The following is a 23673-nucleotide window of genomic DNA, read 5'->3' on the forward strand; positions in this document are numbered from 1 at the left end:
GAATAGGACCTTTTAGAGATTTGCATACTAACACTACATTTACATCCCTTGACAACTGTACCTAATAATATAGTATCTCATCACAACTTTCCTTTACTACATTCAAATTAGAAACTTTTCCGAATTAAACCTGGCAAACATCACTGTATTTAAAAGATTGTGCCTCTAATTCTGTAACACCATTTGAAACAGGAATATTCAGTTACACTTTCAGGGAATAGAAGTCAGAACTATATAAAAACCCACAATCTGTGTAAAATGTATTCTAGCCCAAATCAAATTTGCACATCACACACATCTTTTGACTCAGACTATCCAAAATAAATTCATGTCAGGGCTCTGTTTTTGAGCAATGTCATCAGTCACCTGCTTTGACTATGTCCCCTGCTTAAACCCTGTTGGAATCTTTCGGTTTATCATACATTCTTGGGTTCACAATAATTCTTATTCCTCTAACAGCTTGTCTGGGGCAACACCCAATGGCACATTAATGTTTAATGAAAAGTCTGCTGTAATAACTTACTCAACATTAGATTGCTCAGTTTGAAGAATAGAAACCCGTCTACCATAAAAACATTGGCAAAAGATGTCCCATTTTATTTGGGAATAGAAAATGAAATTACGTTGGACAATTAAAACATTTTTTAGAATCTGGCAGGCCTTTATCAGTGTTGTCTCTGGAAAATGAACTTGTTCAACTATTGCTCATTTTTTATTTTTATTTTGTAGTTTGAATGATTACTTTTCTTTATCTTTTCCCTAGATGGATATTGGTATCTGATCTAACTTGAAAATAATTAATAATAATTAACAAAATACAATATAATTAATAATAATTAATACACCATTTCTTACTTCTTTGTCATGTCAATTTCAATTATTTAAAAAAAACACAAATCAATAACATTTTATTACAAATATGGACTATGTTTCTAGGTTTAAAGAAGAAAATATTTTAATTTATGCCCTTCAAGAAGGCAGACATTTCAAAATAATAATTTCAAAATTGGCTTCTAGACATGAAATTAAATGTTATGAATATAAAACAGACTAAACGTTAAATCGGGAAACAGTTTTTTAATTGATACAACACACTCCTGTACTGGCAGTGGAAGCAAATCTTGAGATGACTGGGAAATTATTATTTGCATAAAAAAGCAAACATGTATGACATTATTTTGATTTTTTGCAAAGATAATGATTTTACTTTCCATTCCACAGTGATTTAAATGCCTTCACTACGTATCCAAAAATGTTTCTTCTTTCAAATTCTTTTCTCTATGAAAATCAACTTTATTTTAATTTAAAAAAAGATTAACATTTTAAGCACTTCAAATATAAGATACAGGAAAAGATGAATTTGGTTGGACATATATCTGCAGCATTGGGAAGCAAAGAAAAGCTCAGCAATTTTATATCTTCTTTTATAAATTCCTTAGGAACAAATAAAAATTTCCCCTTTTAATTTAATAGTAATTAACAACTTACTGGAGGATTAGTGGATCATTGCTTTGTTAAAAGACCACTTAGGTTAAACAAAACTTAAAAAACAAATCTTGCAGTAAATATTATGAACCTTAAAGAAAATATTCTGAGTACACCAGAAGTAATAAATAAATGTAAATGATAAGAAAATCAATTCTGTATTGGTGGTAGGTTCTTATTCGCAAATTACTCAGATTGCAAAATTTAGTACTTGGAAACTGGTTGATTGATAATTTAGTTTACCTGAGTATTACACACTCACTAAACCTTGTTGGGGCCAAATGCAGTGTACCATACTAACTGTGAATCAAGACCACTCTACTTAGTGTGGTAATAAGAAAAGACAATCCTTAGGTCTAAGTGCTGTTGCATAAACAGCGGAACAAGATCAGTACAAAGTTTAACTAATCTACAGCTAGACTTGTTTTTGGTTTATGTTTCACCTCAGTATGCTTAGCTGGCTGTCTGATTGCCCATTAATGTCTCACCCATTCTCAATTAACAACGTGTTGTTGCATAATCCTCTCAGTTTAAAAGGACAGAGCATTGGGAAAAAGTACATCCTTATTTAAAAATAAGTGCCCTGGGGTCTTGGCATGTCTTTCTCTGCGGTACCTCTGACAAAACACATACATGGTTACTCATACTTTAGATCCCTACCCATCAATCTAATGTACTATTGACTACTGACTCTCCAAGGAAAACCACCCCCGGCTTGTTTTACTCTTATATGTAATATTGATAGAGTATAAACATATGCGCATAACACTCTGGGGCTTGTGGGGTTCTTAATCTGGTTTTACTGTAACTCATTTCCCATAAATGTACATTACACAGAAGAGCTGATACATGTTGTTGATTATGAACCCAGCTTTTCCTAATAACCAAATTAATCCAATAGTTACCAAAGAGCATAAAATACTTCAATAGTCAATAGGTGGGGCAATATTGATCAAGAATGTCTCATTACAGTGCAAACTTCACAGTGGAGCACAAGCTCTATATAATAGATGTTTTTAGAAATCTGATGTAAGATCTGGACAACACTCACAAAGAAACTTCTACTGTGTTTCCCCGAAAATAAGAGCTACTCCGAAAATAAGCCCTAGCATGATTTTCAGACTGCTCTGTTATATAAGCCCTACCCCAAAAATAAGTCCTAGTCAAGATCATCAGCTGAAAAGTAAGGCGCCTAAGGCCAGGTTTAAACTTCATGTGATGTGACTCGTGTGCCCTAACATCCATTAAATTCTGAGGACACTTTGCCACAATATCTCTGAAAAGGATGTTTAATTATTACATCCATCAATTCGGGAATGTGCCCATTCCAGCAGCATTGGCACAAGACAGAAACAAATTCTCTGGACGGGGCATCAGCTCATCGCAAGGTGAACATAAGTGCACACATACACTAACGTCATTGTAGCTTCACCAAATCCCCAAACCTTCATGTCTTTGGTTGGAAAACTGAGCACACTGTGGAAACCCACCAGGAAAAACATGCAAACTCCAGGCAGGTATCACAAGGGACGTGACTCCCTACGAGACAGCAGCGCTACAGCTCTGCCATAGTGCCGCCCCATATGTGTAACTATTAGCAGTATTCATTATTTAAACAAAGTTAATGACTTATCTGTAATATGTAACATACAGGTTTTAATGTATTTCATCATGAAAGTGATATCAAGTATAAATCTAAGAATTGTAAATATGCAGAGAGCTGGAATATCATAAATGTAATGTGTTCTGAGTGGCAGTCTATTGCTGCTGTCAGGTCAGGAGGAAGCCCCAGAAGCGTGTAGCGATTTAACAACTGGGTCGGTTTTAAGATGACGTTTACAACGGTCTGCTTTAATGATAAAGTAAACTACGAGGTTAAAGTGGACAATTCGAGGTTAAAGCCAAAATTTTTACTTTAATCACAAAATAGACATTTTCATATACGCTGCCGTACATTCTGACGATATTGTAAGGGTAACAAAAAAAAAAAGATGCCGCAGAAGAGGGGGAATATGTGACACTTGAATATAAAAGCACCACAAATGCATTTGTATGTTGGCATTTTGCTTCACCACATCGAACCATTAATCAAGCATCGAAGTGCGAAACTCGATCCCAGAGAATCCTCAAACCGGCTGATGTAGCAAGAAATTCAGGCTGGAATTCAGGGTTTGAATGTGGAAAATTAAGACGATATTCCAGAAAAAGATGACGTGACTGTATTTGGATAATTCTCAATTAGGGACGACTCTGTGTCTTTTTACTGAAGACTAATGGTTAAATGTATATTGGTTGCCATTGCTTACATTCACATTTCCATGTATTGCTGATCTTTTTATATGTCACTGAGTTAAATGTATTTAATTGAGCATCATGCTATATTTCAGTCCAAATATAAATATAAAATACGGTTTCCATTTTTTATGACATTTTTATGATATCTGTGGTTTTTCATTTCCATAACAGTCTATCTGATTTGTGCAGAATTGTTTTTGTAACATTATCCACCGTACTAAGTCCATTAAACCTTCTCACTAGGTGGTCTAAGTTAACATTTGTTCCTCTTCTCCAACTCACATATGCACCAGCAGTTAATCTTAGACTTGGTCCACTGCCTTTCCACAGCTCTGGGGCACACTGCAACTATGCTAAACCCAAAACTTAGTCTTGTTACTGTAAATATGTACTAAAACCAGATCAGACAGGATCGTCCCAAGCTCATAGCAAACTGCCACTGACCCATTAAGTCTGAAGGTGGTGCTTTGATTACACAAATGTCTGCTGGATATTAAAGTATGTTGAGGCTTTTCAGGCTGCAATATTAATTTATGATATTTGCCTAAAAGTACTTCACCATATTTAAAGATGTTTATGTTGTTTCCATGCATCAACAAGAGTACTACACTTATCTTTTAAGAATTGTCTGCAATAAACATTAGAAATACAATATATTGTACATAGTAAGTTGTCAGTGATTTGTAACATAAAATGTTATTATTACTATAACACACATATAACATTCTCAAATATGCTTAATTCCAATTAAGGGCTGCAGGAGGTAAGGACATCAGGAATCAGCTCTGGATTGGCTACTAGTTAATCAGAGGGCACACATTAACGAACACTTCCACACACTAATGGACCAATCTGTAATTGCCAATTAACCTTACCCAAACAGGAGGAAATGTGGAATACCTGGAGAACAACTCACACTGACACAAGAAAAAGAAAGAAAAAACTTCTCTAAAATCAGCTTGTGTTCTCCATCATTTTCAGCAAACTCAGTTGCTCCCTTTTGCTGTTACTTTTTTCTGTGTGAATGAAGAGCAATAATAAAAAACTTAACACAAGATGTGACAGTCTCAATGATCATTGTGGCTATGCAGCTACTTTTACATTTGACGTAAATCTTGCTCTGCCTTGATTATTTTCCTGTGAAGCTTTACCTCCCAGGTCGTATCATTTCATCACAATTAAAGCAGTCCAACATAACAAGCTAGCTATATTTTAGACGTTTTACTAAGAAGATTGAAACAACACTGTATTTGTCTTGGCAAAGCTAAATTAGCATACAAAATCAAGCAGCTTATCCACATATTGGGCTAAATGGAGCTGGCTGATCTATCGAAACAGCAGATGTGACCTTATTGAAGAAATCAGCTAAGGAAATTTCAAAAATATGTTTAAAGCAAACCTGTTTGAAGTAGGTTGAGATTCACAACCATAAAGAGTGGAACATTCCATTTCAAATACACTAAAAGCACTGTAAGCAGTTTAATAAGACCTAAACTATAAAAACTACAGCTGTGGAAATATGATGGTTCAAAATAAAATGAAAATAATTAATTAGTAGGTCACTAAAATTAGCTAAACATACAACAAGGTCAAAAGGATCAACTCAATGCCACCCAATCTGTGACAACAGTAATTAACTTTTTGCAAACAGTAGTTATATCCTTTTCCTCTAGAAACTAATGATGCAACATGTAAATTTGGTGGAATCCTTCAATTTTTTTGGCACCACAACTATCACAAACAATAGGACAATAATAACCACTTCAATGAATAAGAAGGTACAGCAGCTGATCAACTTTATAGGCCAATTAAAGAAATTGGTAAGACTTCAGTTTAGGTATCTATTACACATTTACACTTGTGTAACAAGATCTTAACAAAGGCTTATTTTGGTGTTCATAACAAAGCATCGGTAAAGTGGCTCTGTGTGGCATTTGATATGCTGGAAAAATGACTAATGAATATGAAGAGTTCTCAATTGTTATATTGAAGTATCCAATATCAAGGGACAAATGTCTACCTTTAGTTACTTCAGACCGTCCCAAAGTGAAGTTATTTTAGAAGGACACATTGCACAGATGAATACCCTCTTTACTGATGCTTTGCAAGTGTTACCAAAAGAAGACCTTATTAAGGTCTTGTTATATAAGAGTAAATGAGTAATAGTTGCATCTTTGCAATAACTAAATTGAAGTGTTTCCAACAAATTAAATATTTCCAATCCCATCCTAGTAAAGTTCTACAAAGCCATAACTGAAAGTGTCATCACATTTTCCATTTTGTCTGGTTTGGTTCAGTCACAGATTGCTGCAAAAATCACAAAGTGTTTTGAGGTCTGCTGAGAAAATAACTGGCTAGGCTCTTCCATCTTTTGCAATCCTGTTTGAATCTAAAATGATGAATCATAAATCATGTCAAAGAGATCATCAGTGACTCATCTCACCCAGATCATCAATTGTCTAAAAAAACTCCTCTCTGGTAAACACTTTAGGTCGATTAAACCTAAAACTAACAGACACCTAAACAATTCCGTTTCCAGAGCCAGGACCCTCGCAAACTAATATTTTAGCCCGTCTTGTTTGCTTATTTTTGTGTTCTTTCATATACTGCATGAAATGTGTGTGTATGTGTGTGCACATGTCTGTGTGTATGCACACTAAACACAAATACACTGTTTTTTTTTGTTTTCTTTTGCACATTTGTTATTTAGGTTACATGTATGTGATGTTGTGTTCTGTTCAGCTCAAACACTACCAAGTTAAATTCCTGTAACATTAAGTACTAGTAAATAAAACTGGTTCAGATTCTGATACTGATTATTATTATTGTTGCATCAAAAGAATACTTCACTGATATTTAGAGACCAGATTGAGCTTTTATATTTTGATCATTTAGTGATTGTACTACAGCTAAACTTTCTACTTTAAAATACTACAAGAGCCTTTAGACAATGATTTAGACACAGTTTTACTGGTTCCATCATTTCTCACTTTCTGTGCTCAACACACTTAATGATAATAACCAAAAAAGACAAAGAAAGCCATTTTTTACTCTGTTCATTCAATTTAATATGAAATACTATAATCAGACACACTGAAAATCTGATCATATAAAGAATGCAACAGTACAGATAACATTTTAATTAAAAAAAGTATAATTCTAGGAAAAATAAGAGGCTTATCTTTGTTTTTAAGGTCTGCAGGCACCAGAAATGTGCTGTATTTCGATAAAATCAATCTTCTTGCATATGCTGAAAGATTCAAAAGCTCCTGAGAGCCTTTGTTTATTGCAAATGCATATAACTATAACACAGTTTCAATTAAAAGAACCAGGGACAAATCAGAGAATACATTGGCTGAAAAGAACAAAGGGTTAAATAAAAATCCAACAGAAGTAAATAGTAAGATGACCGACTGACTGATTAACTTGTAATCTAATACTGTTTGCTTGGTTTAGTTTTACAGTTTGAAGTATAAAAGGATACAGTACAGGTATAGACTGGAGCAAATTTGCATGTGTGTCCCCTAAAAATAAAGAACTTCCTAGTTATTGTTTAAATTGTTTATTCAGGTGGTAAAAAGTGTTGTAAATTGTATTTAAGCTAAAGTTTTCTATTGAAAAAGCTAAGCCCCAGTAGTCTGTGCTCAAGGTCTGTTTTATAAATGATTACCAGTATTTAGGATATTAAATGCAGACATTGTAATATAGCAGATGAATCTCAGATATGTTATCATGTAAATGGAATCTAATTTTAGTAAACAGTCATGTTGTAAGATTAAATCGGCAAAAAGGGCAACAGCTGAACAAGATGGTGGATTTGGAACATTTGTTCACCTCCTGTAGGCCTTGGTTTTATTCACATCATATTCTTCTATTTCTTCCAATATTTGAGGAAGCCAGTTGAAAGAACAAAACTTGAAAGCATTTCTTAAATGCAGCATATATGTAGGCACATTAAGATGTGACTTAGAAGCAATCTGCTTTATAGAGATTTTACATATTTTTTTTCATGTTTCTTTCTATATTTTAAAGTAATTTTGAGTAAAGAATGAACAATGATTGCCATTACAGTATTAGGCTTTACCATGTTAGTAACAAGGCAACTGCAATAACATTGCAGTCAGGTTAAGTTTTCACTAAGTCTGCATGTGGTAAGTACTATTTTAAATATTTCTGAACAACATGCAAATATGTTACGTAATTTTTATTATTTTCAGAAAGTGGCACTGCTCACTAATGGACAGTACCTCAAGTACTATTTTGAGTCCACAGTCTACTACTGATGATAACATGGCAAGAAATGGATGAACTAAATCACCTACAGTTCATAAATGTTTTTTCTGTGTGAAGTTCAAAAGAAATTCAAGCCATGTAAGGTTTCTTAGGCCTAAAGGCTAAAACTCTTTGATAATGTTTAAGCTGTACTCTTTTTATCTAGCCTTGAGACTAATTGTAATACTATACTTTTTGTGCTCAACTTGTCTGAATTTATTAATAACTTGAGGTTTTTAATCACTCACATTGTATACACGTTTTTGGTTTCAAAAGTTGCCTTTAATAATGGCATCTGCTAAATAATTATAATAATAATAGTGCTCCTTTAAACTCAAGCAATATTTACTCATTCTGACACTACACTTTCAAAATGTTCTAAATAAGAAACTTACTTAACTACAGATTATAATAGCATCTGTGAAGTCTTCAGAGGAGGAAAACATACTGCATAATTAGCAACTTTACTAAAATATTAACAAAGGCAATTTAATAAAAAGTGGTTAACATTGTCAGTGTGACATTCACTCTATCAACAACAAAAAAGATCTTACTATAAAATGACATTAGCATTAACTAAGTCAAATACAAATAAAATTTTCTTTCTTTCTATCTGTCTAAACAATCTGCATATTTATAGGCACTAATGTTTTCAAAATAACTATGTAATATATAAGGAGTAGATGAAATGTATATTATATTAGACATCTGAACAGTCTTGGAATGTAAAAGATTTAGGAAGAAAATAGACTTTTAGCTACTATTTACCAATCAATCTATTTTCTAAAATTGTTTACCCTGTACAGACACATGAAAAGTCAGTCCCAGGAGTCTCAGGCAGACAACAAAAGCTTAACACTGCTTCATTGAATGGCACGTTCACACACAATGAGCCAATTTAGACTTTCCCATCAAACTATCTGCATGTTAAATGACTTAGGGGAAAACTGTAAGCATTTTGATAATTATATACAAACATACAGTAAGCAGGAAATAAACTAGGAACAAAGCAACGGCATCCACATTGGTTAGTATGATGCACCACTTCTTTATGAATAGTGTGCAAATCATGATTGGAAAGATTTGTTTCAAACAAAATTACTGTGAAGATACACAGGTTTCTGATTGAAAAAGTCATATTTATCAAATTAGACTTTAAAAAAGCATATTTTTCCAAACTAGACAGAAAAAGAATAACAATTTTAAAAATAAATAAATGAACAAACCTGGTTTGAACGGCCACAATTTTTTTCTTTTCTTTGGTGTATTGTATGGTAAGGAATTAAACTTTCATCTGCTGAATTACATTAATTCCTATATTCTGCACACATAAAACCAGTATTTTTAATTTAAAATAAGTCTATAAGTAGTTCTAATTAAGTTTTACGTGTAATAATTTAATTCCTTTATAATCTTCTTAAATATTTTCTCAAAGTAGTTTACTTATTGTCTATCTTCATATCCATCTCTTGAAGACTCTAATCATTTACCACAAACTGCATTAAGCATTGAGAGAACATTACTCAGGTCTGCTTTCAGTTCTAAAATGAATTTATGAATTTTATGAATGTCTATTCATGCCAACAGTTATCAGGCATAGTTCATTAGCGTAAGGAAGTGTGAAGTTTAGAATTTTTCATTCAGGTTATACAATGACAACAACTAAATTGTTTACTAAATCTGGTTACATCATGTGTAGTTTTAATAGATAAATATCTATAAATGCTGCATTATATGGCTTGATCTTACTGCTTAAACTTAGAAATCAAATGGTCCAACATTTCCATTATCTGAGCTAAGGCAAAATATAAACTTAGTCATGGATAGAATCTCTCCTTCAAGCCTATAAACACTGTCAAAGTCAAAGAGAACCAAAGCAAATATGACAGCTCCTCACAGCATGTAAGGATCTAAACTTTTTAACCTATGACCTAAAATCATTGATTGATAGCAGGCTTGTATCACACTCTGCACCTCAGTTGAAATGATTTCTGTTTTCTCCTTGTTTGCTTTATGTCATAAGGTGTAATAACTGTAAATGTCTCTAAACATGTTAATACTATACCATCCTGCTCCTATAATTACATCACATTAATCTGAAAATTGTTATAAAGGTACCATTTTAATATCTAATATTAAGTGTAACTCTGTCATTTTGTTTATGAATGTAAATATCACATTGTTTTGTAATTTTAATATTTGTTAGCCATGAGCCTATATTCATTGAACGCGTGACATACAAGTACTTTGTGAAATACGTTTCAACAACATACTGTATGTATGCTATATTTGGAACCAAGTTGAGAGAAAGAATAACTTGTGGTGTTTTTGCCAATGGAAAGAAAATGGGGAATACGAATAAGAGAAATGAAAGCAAGCTGAACTTACCTGCAGTGCACAACCATAGGCCCTGCATCTGGTGGATTACAAGCTTTCACCCTTCGTAAAAAGGCTAGGAATGGTGTCGGATGTTCAGGAACTCCATGGTCAGGCCATGCTGTAAACTGGAATTGCCTTACTTCTCTCTTTTCACTAGAGCCATTCTGCAGTCAGGCAAAAAAATATTTTTAATAAAGGCATTTAAATAAAGAATTTAGGCATTTGTAACAGAAACTGAAACAAGTAATATTGTGTTCTCTTTCACTCAACACTTTAGTTCATAAATCCACTATAAGGATAATTTCCAATTGTATAGTCTGTAAGCACGTAAGATACTCCAACAACAACAGAAAGGATGAAGTTTCATAGAGAAATTGTATGTTGTCACAATAAAAATAATTAGATGAGCATATACCCAAACAGATACACCTGAAATCTTTACTTAACTCAATTTTGCTTAAACACTAACAGGCAGCTGCTCCATACAACCACACTTAAACTGACATTAGACTAGACTCTATCAAATACAGTAAATAAAGTTGTTGCAGGAGGCTTTACAAATTGAATATTATTTGTAATTAATTTGAAATCTTTTCAGTGACTTTTATTTTTTTGAAAAATGTAAAAGATATATAATACACTTGTATTTTACACAGATTACTCATTTTTTGATCCTTAGTCATTGGTCATTTTTATTCTTAACAGATAAATGCATGTTTATCCTATTAAATACTAATTCAAATACTAAGAAATATATTGATTCATAAGACAAAAATAATGAAGTCTATATTTACTAATGTTAGAACTGGTTACTAACTGAACAGAACAACCTAAGCTCATAGCTAACTGTGGCTTTATAAATTGAATGAAAAAAATTGTATTTATTCAACTATCGAATCACACTTTGCACCTGTAAATAAAGTGTCATGTGTTTATTAGATGGTGCCACAGCCATGCTTCTGCGCTGCTGTAATTAGTTAAAAGTAATTAGATTGTGAGTAGTTATAAGTGATAATGATTATCTACTTGTTAAAAGATTTCCTCTCTGTAACCCTCAATAATAAATTTTGTAGGCTTGAGAATATTATATTATGTTATCCCACAAACAAACCTTGTAAAGTGCAAATGTCCTAACACAGTAGGTTGCCAATTCCACTGTGTCCAGCAGCGTAACTTGGATTAGACCGTATGTCTCTGTGCCTCTTGATGGCCAGTACTGGTCACATTTTACCTGAAACACATTAGCAGAATGCTTTTAAAATACAGAATATCTGAAATAATGTATTTGTTCTAAATATGCACTATTATATTTTAATACACTGTATACAGTACAGCAAAAAAAGAAAATGTCAGAAAAGTAAATTTTAATATTGCAAATTTGTTTTCTTTTCTGATAACCTAGGTCGTTTTCAAACCGTGTTCAGTATTTTACTTGGTTAGACATATTTGGACATTTAAGAGAATCTGTCATTATATTTTACTATTTTTTTCCTGTCAAATCACATCCAGTAGTTAATTATGATTACATAGTTTCAATGCTGAGAACATCATAAATTAAAAATATGATCCATGTCAAATTATTATTTCATTGCCAATTAGAAATTAAATTTACATAAACACCTATTTCATAATTTACATTACTAAATATTTCAAAAAAATATAAAAACTAAATTATTGAAAAAAGTATACATATATACCACATGAATTTCATTCCTCAGCTATTTTTGGTTTCATAGCATCTAATAAAATCCCCAGCTAAAAGAATAAAGTTAATGGTCAAAGTTATAATGTATGTGACACCGGTAATTGACCCTTAACTGCAGTCTGGGAATTGGGTCAATTTCTATGAAAAAATAACCACAAAAAATAAATACAATAAAAACAAGCTTGTCAGTTGATTCAAAGATAAAGAAAGAAAAAAAGGTGGTCAAATCTGGGTCATTTATTCTAAAAGCAACAGCAAGAAATTTAAGCGTGGTTGAGCCCCGAGGAAGCACTGATCCTCCAAACGTCTACTAACGTTGCATGTAGCACTTAGTATACTAGGCCTAACATGACAACTGTCAGCTTCCTTACACAACTGCCCTATATAAAACAATTTTACATGACAGCACTAGCAAATGAGAGGCTCTGGGGTGTCAGAATGGCAGACTACTTGATTTTGATAGACTTTTTGGCCTTATCTGGTTGCTATTGTTAACAGGAAGGCTATTTGATTGACCGATCTTCTCCATCACAGAGTAATTAATATTATCACTTTATTCACATTTATACGACAGGCCTATAATTTACATAGACACTGCTTCTAGGACAAAATGTATATGGGAATAAAAGTAGGCTGCACAAACTGTATTACTAGTCAGGGTGTCTAACGTAATGGGAAGCCCATCCAAAATAAAAAAAAAACAGATAAACTTGCTATATACTTTAAAAATCTAATTAATCAGAACAAAAACAAACCAAGGAATGTCAAAACACTTGACTTTAATGTTAAAAAGTAATGATAAAACAATTTCACTCTTTCTTTAATTCAGAAAGCAAAAGTGTGAAAGCATTTACCCATTTTAATGTGTCAATCCACTGTTAGTGAAATAAACTGTAACTATGGGAAGATTCCCACCAGATGACTTTTATCAAAAAGCAGAAATGAACACTGGGTTATCCTTCATCATAAGCTTCTTAACCAGACTTGCTAAATACAGCTTTGGTTATCAAAACCCAGTGTTTGGGTCATATGACATGTGCCACTAATGTGAAAAATAAGCATTCATCCATTATTGAATCCACAAGTTCAGAGATGTGAAGACTGGATCTATCCCAGCAGCACTGGGCATAAACCAACGCTAAACAGGATGTAGGTACATCACAGGACAAATTCATATTTAGAATAAACAGCCATCTTTTAATACTTTTTCAGTGCCATCATTCAAATGCCAACTAAATCCAAATTTATCTTAACTCTTGTGGCGAGTGGCTGGGGAGCTACCCAGCCAGGACGCCCAGGAGGACCGGAGGAGGGCTTACGCCTCCTCCAGACAATGAGGGGGTGACCACCCTGGTGGCTTTGGGGACCACGGAAACAGAGCTTAGAAGCTCAACCCTATAGAGGCCCATGGTCACTGCCAGGGGGCGCCCCAATGCCTGAGGAGCCCTGGCCCTCAGCACTTCTGCCACACCAAGAAGTGCTGAGGGGAAGAAGACCAGGGACACCCGGAGTGCTTCCGGGCGCGCGGCTGGTACTTCCGCCACACTGGGGAGTGCCGGCGGAAGCTAATCTGGAGGCACCTGGACATTCCAGGTGTGGATAAAAGGGGCCGTATCCCTCCATTCGATGGCTGAAGTTGGGTAGAAGAGGACAGAGCTCGGAGGAGAGGAGGAAGACCAGAAGAGAAAGGCATTATGTTAAGGGCCTGGACTGAGGGTGATTGGCGCTGCGGCACTGGGTCGTACATTCATTGTAAATATTGTAAATTTCCCCTTGGGATTAATAAAGTATCTATCTATCTATCTAAACGTGTTGTGGTGCATTTAACGATTTCTACCTGTCTGTGTCCGGGCTGTTCCCCACACTTTTTAAAGAAAGACATTACACTTTACAATTATTAGCAATCTTGTTCATTTATTTTATTTAGAGGTCATTCTGTTATTTAAAATAAGTTACAAAAATAATTATTCGTAATGAGCTTCGAAGCCCAAAGAGGTTTTAGATGGAAAAAAAAATGCTGTGCCAGTAAATAAAACTAATTTTTAAGATTAAATAAAAGGCTTTTGGTTACTCATTAACCAAACATTTGTAACTTCTTCTCAATTTACTTGGACAAGAAGCATAAATACTGATTGTACAATAATGTTACAGGTTATAATTCAAGAGGTCACATGGTAGCGAGCAGTATATATGTCAATAAAAATATGCCTGCTCTCCTCAAAATTGAGCATGAAAACATAGTGATCATGATAAAAATACAGAACAAAATGGCAACAAAATAACATCACTGTCAAGATGAAAAAAACAATTTAACCATCAGAATTGAAAGAAGATAAGAAAATAATCATAGTGAAATCACACCATAAGTAAAACAGGAATAAATGTTAGCTGAGAAAAATTTAATCAATACATGATCTACTTTACTTATTTTTGACATAATTTATAAATGTGTTGTAATACTTTCATGGATGGTAGGTAATTAGCTTTTCTTTAATTATTTGAAAATTAAAACAAATCATTGTTTAAATTTGAACTAGTTATAGAATATATGGATACGTGATTGTGATTGTTGAAGCATTAAAACTGTACTGAATGTTTGGTTAACAAAAAATGACATCTGACCTATGCATTACTTCTGCCTTAATCTTTCCAAGCCACAGCCATCTTTTTGCTCAAGGCCAGGCTGAGGGGGACATGAAGCCTCTTGTAATGGGTACTGGTTTAAGGTAGGATCAACACTGGCCAGGATGAAGTCACAAAACCCCACCCATTCTGCCAATTAATTTGAAAGTATGTTCTTCCCACGTGACAAGAAACCATATGTACACAACAGAACATGCAAAATCTAGATACATAGGATTAGAGCTGAGAAAACTATGGACATACCCTTGATCTTTCTTCTAACTTAGTCATCATAACAATATTTGCACTGCGTTGCTCCCAAATCATTCTCCAAAAATCACCAAAAGTCTCTGGAAGGGGACCTTGAGTTGCAATGTATGCATTTTGTTTACGGTATCCATCAATGTAATTGGAATTGACATAATCACTTCCAGGTATGCCTGACAAAGAACAAAAATATTGTTACACAATAGGAAAAGAAAAGGTTAATGCTGATATATAGTAAGATCAAAATGACATCTGTTGAGAACAAGACTATTTTGGTAGAGTACTTGCATCCTCGATTACGGAAAATGTACTTAATAATTTTTAGCAAAGTGAATCTGAACCACTCTATGTGGTATGTAAAGAATAAATCACAGTAAATTACATCACTTGCCATAAACTATTTTTAACAAAATAAATGTTTTACTTTATAGAATAAAAACTGTAATACTAGATTATAAGTTTTACTTAAATTATATATTCATGAATAATTATTTGTGAAAGTAGGCAGACTTTCCATGAGAGCCTTTGTTTAGGATATTCCAGAGTTCTTTCACAATATGACCTCAACCAAGTCAGTAAGCGTATGAATATCCATCCATCCACCCATCCATTTTCTAATCCGCTGAATCCGAATACAGGGTCATGGGGGTCTGCTGGAGCCATTCCCAGCCAGCACAGGGCACAAGGCAGGAACCAATCCTGGGCAGGGTGCCAACCCACCGCAGTAAAAATTATTATACAAGCTAGAAAACATTTTAAACGTGTCAAAGCTAAAAAAAAATTAGTAAAAAGTACAAAGTATCCCATAAGCCCTATGTAGTCTTTAAAAAGCACACACTAGGGCCAATTTAAAATCACCAATCCACCTAACCTGCATGTCTTTGGATTGTGGGAGGAAACCGGAGCGCCCAAAGGAAACCCACGCAGACACGGGGAGAACATGCAAACTCCATGCAGGGAGGACCCGGAAAGCGAACCCGGGTCTCCTAACTGCGAGGCAGCAGCGATACCACTGCGCCACCGTGCCGCCCGCGCATGAATATACAAATACTAATTTATCAGAACATTATGTTTAATATGTGCAAAGTACCTTAAGGTAGACACTTAGAATATGCTATCTACACAGCAGCTTCTTTGAGTGGTGCAATAATTTATAACTTAATTCAAAGTTTTTGAAGAAACTGCATATCAAATAATTTGTATAGTCGAACTTAGAATAATTTATTAAAAACTAGCAAAATACCCGGGCTTCGCAGTGGAGAAGTAGTGTGTTAAAGAAGTTATGAAAAAGAAAAGGAAACATTTTAAAAATAACGTAACATGATTGTCAATGTAATTGTTTTGTCACTTTTATGAGTGTTGCTGTCATCAAGGATTTGATTATCATTATTTCTTTCAATCAGGTTCGTATTTGGAGGACGTGTTGTGTTCAAGTTACATTCCGTGTTTGTCAACTGTTGTAAAGATAACAGGTTTCATTCATTGAAGTGTTCACTACCCAAATCTGTACTCGTGAATCTAAGATGTTTAACAGGCATTCCCGATATAAATTGTCAATTTGCCTGTAAATATTTAGCGGCAGTGTGTCTATGAACTTGTGGAATTGCCTGCGAGTATTTAGCAGCAGAGTCTCTATGAACTTGTGGATCTGCCTGTGAGTATTTAGCAGCAGCATCTCTATGAACTTGTGGATTTATATGCGAGTATTTGGCGGCAGCGTCACGAAGTTGTTTCCGTCTAGCTGCATCAGAAAATGTACCATGATGTCTAACACGCCTCCTTTTTACTGTTTTCTCACAGCTTGGATTGCTGCTGTCATAATCGGTTTGAGTTTCGTTAAGTGACAGTTCTTTGTTCGATGGTGATCACCTTGATAGACATGTTAATGGGGGTGCGGTTGGGACGGTAAAGGAAATGGGTACCTGAACAGTAAACTAAGTCTAAAATACCTACACAATAACTATAATTGTAATAAACGAACAATAAAATAGCGGAGAAGCCATGGATTAAATAAAAAGGCTGCAGTTATCAGCAGGGAGACATGAATACCGTGGCAAAGCAAGGAAGGGAATGAAGAGACTGGAGCGACAGACAGCCTTATATGGGCAGGCAGCCAACTACGTGGGAGGCGTGGGGATGGGGGAGGAAGTAATGGCGCCTCACACGGCGACTGAGCTGCAGGCTATGGACGTATATATGTACACTAGCAAAATACCCGCGCTTCGCAGCGGAGAAGTAGTGTGTTAAAGAAGCAATGAAAAAGAAAAGGAAACATTTTGAAAATAACGTAACCTGATTGTCAATGTAATTGTTTTGTCACTGTTGTGAGTGATGAGTGTTGTTGTATATATATATATATATATATATATATATATATATATATATATATATATATATATATATATATACACACACATATATACACACACATACATACATACACACACATATATACACACAAATACACATATATATATATACATACATACACACACAACTATATAAACATATATATACATATACATACATATCTACATATATACACACACAGCTATTTCGTATCAGTGCAATACGCTGTTTGTTAAAACGCTTGACTCCCGCTCTTACGTGCAATAACAAATCAAATCATTCAGTTGTCTTTGCTCATATGTCATTTTAGAGCTGGGCGCCTGGCATCTTTTTTTGGCCACAAGTTCGTTTCTGTTTGGTGTGAGGTTCTGTGTTGTGGAGATTCTCAGGATGGATTGCAGGTGCTCATCAGTGAGGCGACTTCTGTGTGCTGTTTTGTTAGTCTTTATCACTGAGAAGAGCTTCTCACACAGATATGTGCTACCAAACATGCACAAGGTTCGAGCCGCATGTAGACGGACTTTTTTTGTTCTTCAAAGTCACCAAAGCGCCGTGCAAACTCAGTGCGCAATAACTCTAGCTTCGTAATAACTTGCAGCATCATAAGGTAGACTTGATTAACGCTTGTGTTCGGCAAGGCAGCTGAAGCGCTGCATTATGGGATCTGTAGTTTATTGTGTTACCAGCGCTTCATATACCCGGGCCATTAATAACAATAATACAGTATATAAAATGATCTCGGGCGGATATAATTACACGCCGGGCGGATGTGGCCCGCGCCCTTGAGTTTGACACATATGGACTAAATAGAACTTGAAAAGATATATTTTTTCAAATGTGATCGCGCAATTCAGATAGAGTTGACGCACTACAGCCTGCATGCCTCAATGAGTCATCCTCCCCTCGCTCTTACTTTTTTACCGTTCATCTAATGAATACACTGAGTATGGCTTTACCAAAACAATCATTGATGGTGAATAAAGTGTCCATTATTCGAGTATGTAGATCGGAATATATATATACATACATATATATATACCCGCGTATCGCAGCGGAGAAGTAGTGTGTTAAAAAAGCTAGAAAAAGAAAAGGGAACATTTTAAAAATAACGTCAATATACAGTATTTGTTTTGTGAGTGTTACTGAGTGTTGCTGTCATTAAGGATTTGATTATCATTATTTCTTTCAATCAGGTTCGTATTTGTAGGATGTGTTGTGTTCAAGTTACATTCCGTGTTTGTCAATCGTTGTAAAGATGACAGGTTTCTTTCATCGATTCGTTTCTTACTGCATCAATAAACAGCTCGTCTTCTTCTTTATCTGAGACGTGACACACTGCATTCACGGGTTTTTTTTACACTGTCTTCCTTTAGCGGGACATTGACTTTTTCCACCGTGTGCTTTGTTTCCGCAGTAGCTGGATTTATGAATATGCTTATCAGACGCTTCATATTTTTTGCTGCCTTTTCAATTGTGTAATTCAGTTTTTGTTCAGTGCTCTTTGGAACTGTTGCCTTTTATCTGTGCACTGTGTCAGTTCACGTGAGCCGCTCGGTGTATATGCATCGAAGGTTCCCAGCTGTGCTGGTGCCATCTCGTGCTATGTCCGTGGCTGTATTTAATGTTACCTTAGTCCTGGCACTTAAAACTTTCTCTCGCAGTTTCGCTGAGTTTGTGTCAAACACCACCCTGACCATCTCATCTTCCTCTCCATAAGCACAGTCCTTCACCCGTGAATATTTACCCGTGGCAGTTTGCTATTGAATTGCCGCTGACGGACGGCCTTATATGGGCAGGCACTAAATTACAAACGCCAGCGGCAGCCTGTCTATGAACTTAATTTAAAGTGTAGGTTTACATCGTGCTTTGTTTCCGAAGTAGCAGAACTCATGAATATGGTTGTATATGTCACTCGCTCACTTGTTATTGTTTCGCTGCCTTCTCAATTATATAATGCATGTTTTCTTCAGCGCATTTTTGAGGTCTTCCTGGTTTTCTATGTACTGCGTGATTACGTGGGAGGCGTGATGATGTCACACGAAACTCCGCCCTCACGGTGTTGAAGCTCATCTCCATTACAGTAAATGGAGAAAAACTGCTTCCAGTTATGACCATTACGCGTAGAATTTCGATATAAAACCTGCCCAACTTTTGTAAGGAAGCTGTAAGGAATGAACCTGCCAAATTTCAGCCTTCCACCCACACGGGAAGTTGGAGAATTAGTGATGAGTCAGTGAGTCAGTCAGTGAGTGAGTGAGTGAGTGAGGGCTTTGCCTTTTATTAGTATAGATAAATAGGATTCAGTTATGACCATTACGCATTGAATTTCGAAATGAAACCTGTTTAACTTTTGTAAGTAACCTGTAAGGAATGAGCCTGCCAAATTTCAGCCTTCTACCTACATGGGAATTTGGAGAAATAGTGATGAGTGAGTCAGTGAGAGCTTTGTCTTTTATTAGTATAGATAAAAATGATTTCTGATTCTATAAAATACACTGGAACAGCAATGAGACATTATATATATATATATAACTCAAGGTTTAAAATCATTACTTTAAACTCTATGTACAGTATATAGAAAAAGTGAATTATATAGTTGCCCTGGTTAAGAAATAACTGGAAGGTGATGGCTAGAGAAAGTTATGTACTTTATGGGCTACCTTGCCAAGCCTGTTACTACCAAAGCTATCTCCAGCTTTAGATTTTCACTTGTAGTTCAAGTGAAAAAAAAAAGATTTAGAAATAGTGAGGGTGTTTATTATCTCGGGTATATTTAACAGAATACATAAAAGAAAGCAAATCTGGTTGTCTCATCACTTTTATTAACAGACTCCTGCCTTCTTCTAACCTTTTCTCCTGGTTGATGGCCAATTTATATTGTACATAGTGATGGAATGAAGAAATGCAACACACTTTTTTGACTAAAATTTTGAAACTTATTGCTGAAATAAACAAATGAGAATAACTGAAAAACCATAATATGTGAACATCAACTATGGTCATCTTGGAGTCCTTCAATATGTTGTGTAGCCAGTATTGCTTGAAACCTCTGCTGCACGAAATCAATGAGCTTTTGAATATGAAACTGAAGATGTTATTCCATATTCCTGACCGCAGTGCTTATCATTGTTAGACACAGATGTACATATCTGGATCTTGTGATTCAAAGGATGCACCCTGCCCCCATGCTGTCATGTCACTGCAGGAAGTTTCAGCAGTAGTGACCAGATCTACTGTCAATGTGTGACCATGAACAGGTCACTTCATCTGCCAGTTCCCCAACTGGAAAAACACAAGAAATGAAACCAATTGTATGTCAAATGGTTTAAAAGTCACCTTGGATAAAGACATCAGTCAGATCCATAAATAATAATGCAATGCCTTGCATGACACCAAAATTGTTTTTCATGGCATTGCAGGTGCAGTGCAATGCCATGCCTCTTGAATCCCATCCATACATATTGAAAAGGGTTCTCAGCACTAAATGTCCAGGTGATATGCAACTGACTATCAGGGGCTTTTTACAGATATTGTAGCCATGCGTCCTATGGGTATACATAATACTAATGTACCTCCTCTTGACATGTGACACACTCCTACTGTGAAGTGCTTCATATGTTAAAAGATGCTGCATTTGCTGGTGGCTGCTTAATGTGTGAGAGTGGGTATCCTTTTCATAAATATCACGTAACTCCAATAACTCCCCAAAACACTGTTGATGAGCGGTAGAACATAGTACATTTAAAGCACACACATTGATGTAAAGCGTACATTGGGCATATGGAAGATGCTGTTCTGGTGCCTGTACAAGTCCTCGGGGGTTTTCATAAGCCCTGGAAAACAAAACATCTTTGCCGCCTTCTATATATGTTGCCTGAACTCCTCTTTTGTGAAGTGTTGCTTTGTTCTTATTGTTGCTTGCCATTGTTCTTTTTGACAAGGAAACCATAACATGTTATGAGCAGATTTATAGACTTTTGACTAACAGGATAAATACATTTTATGTATTAGGTGAAATTTCAATTTATTTTGTGCTGTTTTGCGGATTAATTTTTTTTCTTTTGCACACATGTGGTCTGACAATATAACATACTACATATTTGACCACTGAAATACATGGGATCAATGTTCTTGTTATAGACATAGTGCACTTTTCTTTACCTATACATACATTGTTTGTCACTAAGATTAAACATTTTCAGGAAATGCAACCCAAACTAGTTGTGACCTTTGTCTTGCTGTGACTCAACCTTTAAATTATTATTTTTTTTAAATGGAGATCTGACTGACATTTTTCACCAGAAAAATTTCCTGGGTAAAAGTGTACCACATGAGCTGTTGTGTGCTTGGCAAGTTGAAGTGCCTAACCGCACAAGATGTATTGTTGGTCAGGGCATCTAAAACCAAGTGATAGCTTTATATGAGAGAACAAAAGTTAAAACTGCATTTCCACATTATTCTAGAAAATGGTGTGTTTCTTATTTCTATCAGAACATATATATAAAATTAAAAAATTATAAAATTAATTTTTTAAATTTGGTATGGTAAAAGCATTATAAATAATAAATGCTTTAAGAAAGGTTTTGGTATTTCTTTCATTCTTTCTTTCGTTGGATTGTTTTTATTACTTTCCTTAAGACTTCAGTCTTTTTCGGTGAGGAATCAGCCTGTAAGCTAGTCCCTGCTGAAAGACTGGCAGCTGCAAACTACAATAACACATGGTTTGCAAAGATAAGTCTCATCTTCATGAATTTCACGTCTGCCTACTGTATGGTTTTTAAGGTTTGGGGGGGTAGGAAACTGACTATTCTCGACCAACAGAAGTACACCAATTAAAATACATACATAAATATTATAATAAACATTGAACTTTGAATTTGTCTGACCAATTTAACACAGTTATGTTCTTTATAAAATGCTATCATTTAAAGTAAAACTAATTTAACAATGTAAGTAAAAACCTATAATATCACAATTCACACAGACCTTACAAAAGAATATGAACAAGACTGTCCCCTTTAATGAATGAACATTAGGTCAAATTTTTCTTCTTTCATGTAAAATACATACACATCAAAATAAAAATAATAATTATTCATTATTCCTTGCCTGAAATATAATTTGATAAAGGACAACTTATAAGATCAGGACACATTGCAAATGTTTGCTTTAATATTTTTTTCATTTAGATTACAGGCAGGCTAAGTGACCAATTTTAGCTTATATTTCAAATTGACATTTATAGTCATATGGATCTCAGATGTGGATCAATCCTACATCATATAAATAAATGATTAGTTTTTAGAAAAAAACATTTGGTGTTTCAGATACTGTAGCTTTAAACTGAACTGCTTTAAACTAAGGTGCACTGATTTACTGTACATCTTTTTGCATTACATTCTTTATTTCTTAAATTTTTTGATTATATTTTACTTAGTCGTAACATCTGTCTCTTGAAATACAAACAAAAAATACAGCAACTAAAATAGAACCCAAATGAGCAGTTCTGCACGGTGGCAAATTAAAAGACTGTTGCATTCATTTTAATTAGTTTAAATTCAATCTGAATGGTTCACCAATTGAAATGTTTTTGTTTTCTAATTAGAACAAAGACATGAAAATCACAGAAACTCTTAACAAAAGGAGAGACAGCACTCATTTAAAATATAAAATAGGAGAGACTCAATTAAGAAATACTTTTCAGGTGGTAATGAAATTTGTCAAATCTTTTCAGTTGTACAGGAGACATAAACAAAAATTGTACATTACCTATTGTCTATCATATTAAACACTCTGCTTTATGCCAAAGTTTCCCTTTCACATTTCTGTATCATTAACTTTTTGGAGGACAACAATACAATGTTTTCTTTCCTCCAGGGGCATGAAATTCAACATTTTCATATAGCAATTATTGTTACTTTCTGTATAGATTTATTCTTTTTTTGTTTGCATTCATTTTTATTTAATAGAGCTGCTTTGCCAAAAAACCTAGTTTAGCATAGCTTTTTATTGCAGTTATCTCGTCTGGGCAGATTTTCTTCTCTGGAACATTCAAAAGAAGCAGCTAAATTGTTCATTCCCCTAAAGAAGAGTGTGAAGCCATTTCAGCCCACAAAAGAGTTAATTTTATGATAAAACGAGACTGTACCAAAAAGGACCTTATTCATTTATCATTTTCCAAAAGTATAAATAAACAAAGTAAAATCATACATCGAAAGGCTTACAAATTGCCCGATTCGTTTGAGTGTTAACTGATTGGAAACCAGGAAAACGTTACTGATGGTCTGTTCCTATGGTGA

General features: G+C 34.7%; 1 protein-coding gene across 1 annotated transcript in view; it reads right to left on the reverse strand.

Moving 5' to 3' along the window:
* LOC120532913 (receptor-type tyrosine-protein phosphatase delta-like) overlaps positions 1 to 23673 on the reverse strand; it is a 468738-nt gene that overhangs the window by 28308 nt on the left and 416757 nt on the right. Inside the window, 3 exon segments of the mRNA XM_039759401.1 lie at positions 10441 to 10595; positions 11543 to 11662; positions 15023 to 15198. Coding sequence (XP_039615335.1) covers positions 10441 to 10595; positions 11543 to 11662; positions 15023 to 15198 — 451 coding nt within the window.

This window comes from Polypterus senegalus, chromosome 7 (assembly GCF_016835505.1).
Source record: "Polypterus senegalus isolate Bchr_013 chromosome 7, ASM1683550v1, whole genome shotgun sequence".
NCBI classification, from domain to species: Eukaryota; Metazoa; Chordata; class Cladistia; order Polypteriformes; family Polypteridae; genus Polypterus; species Polypterus senegalus.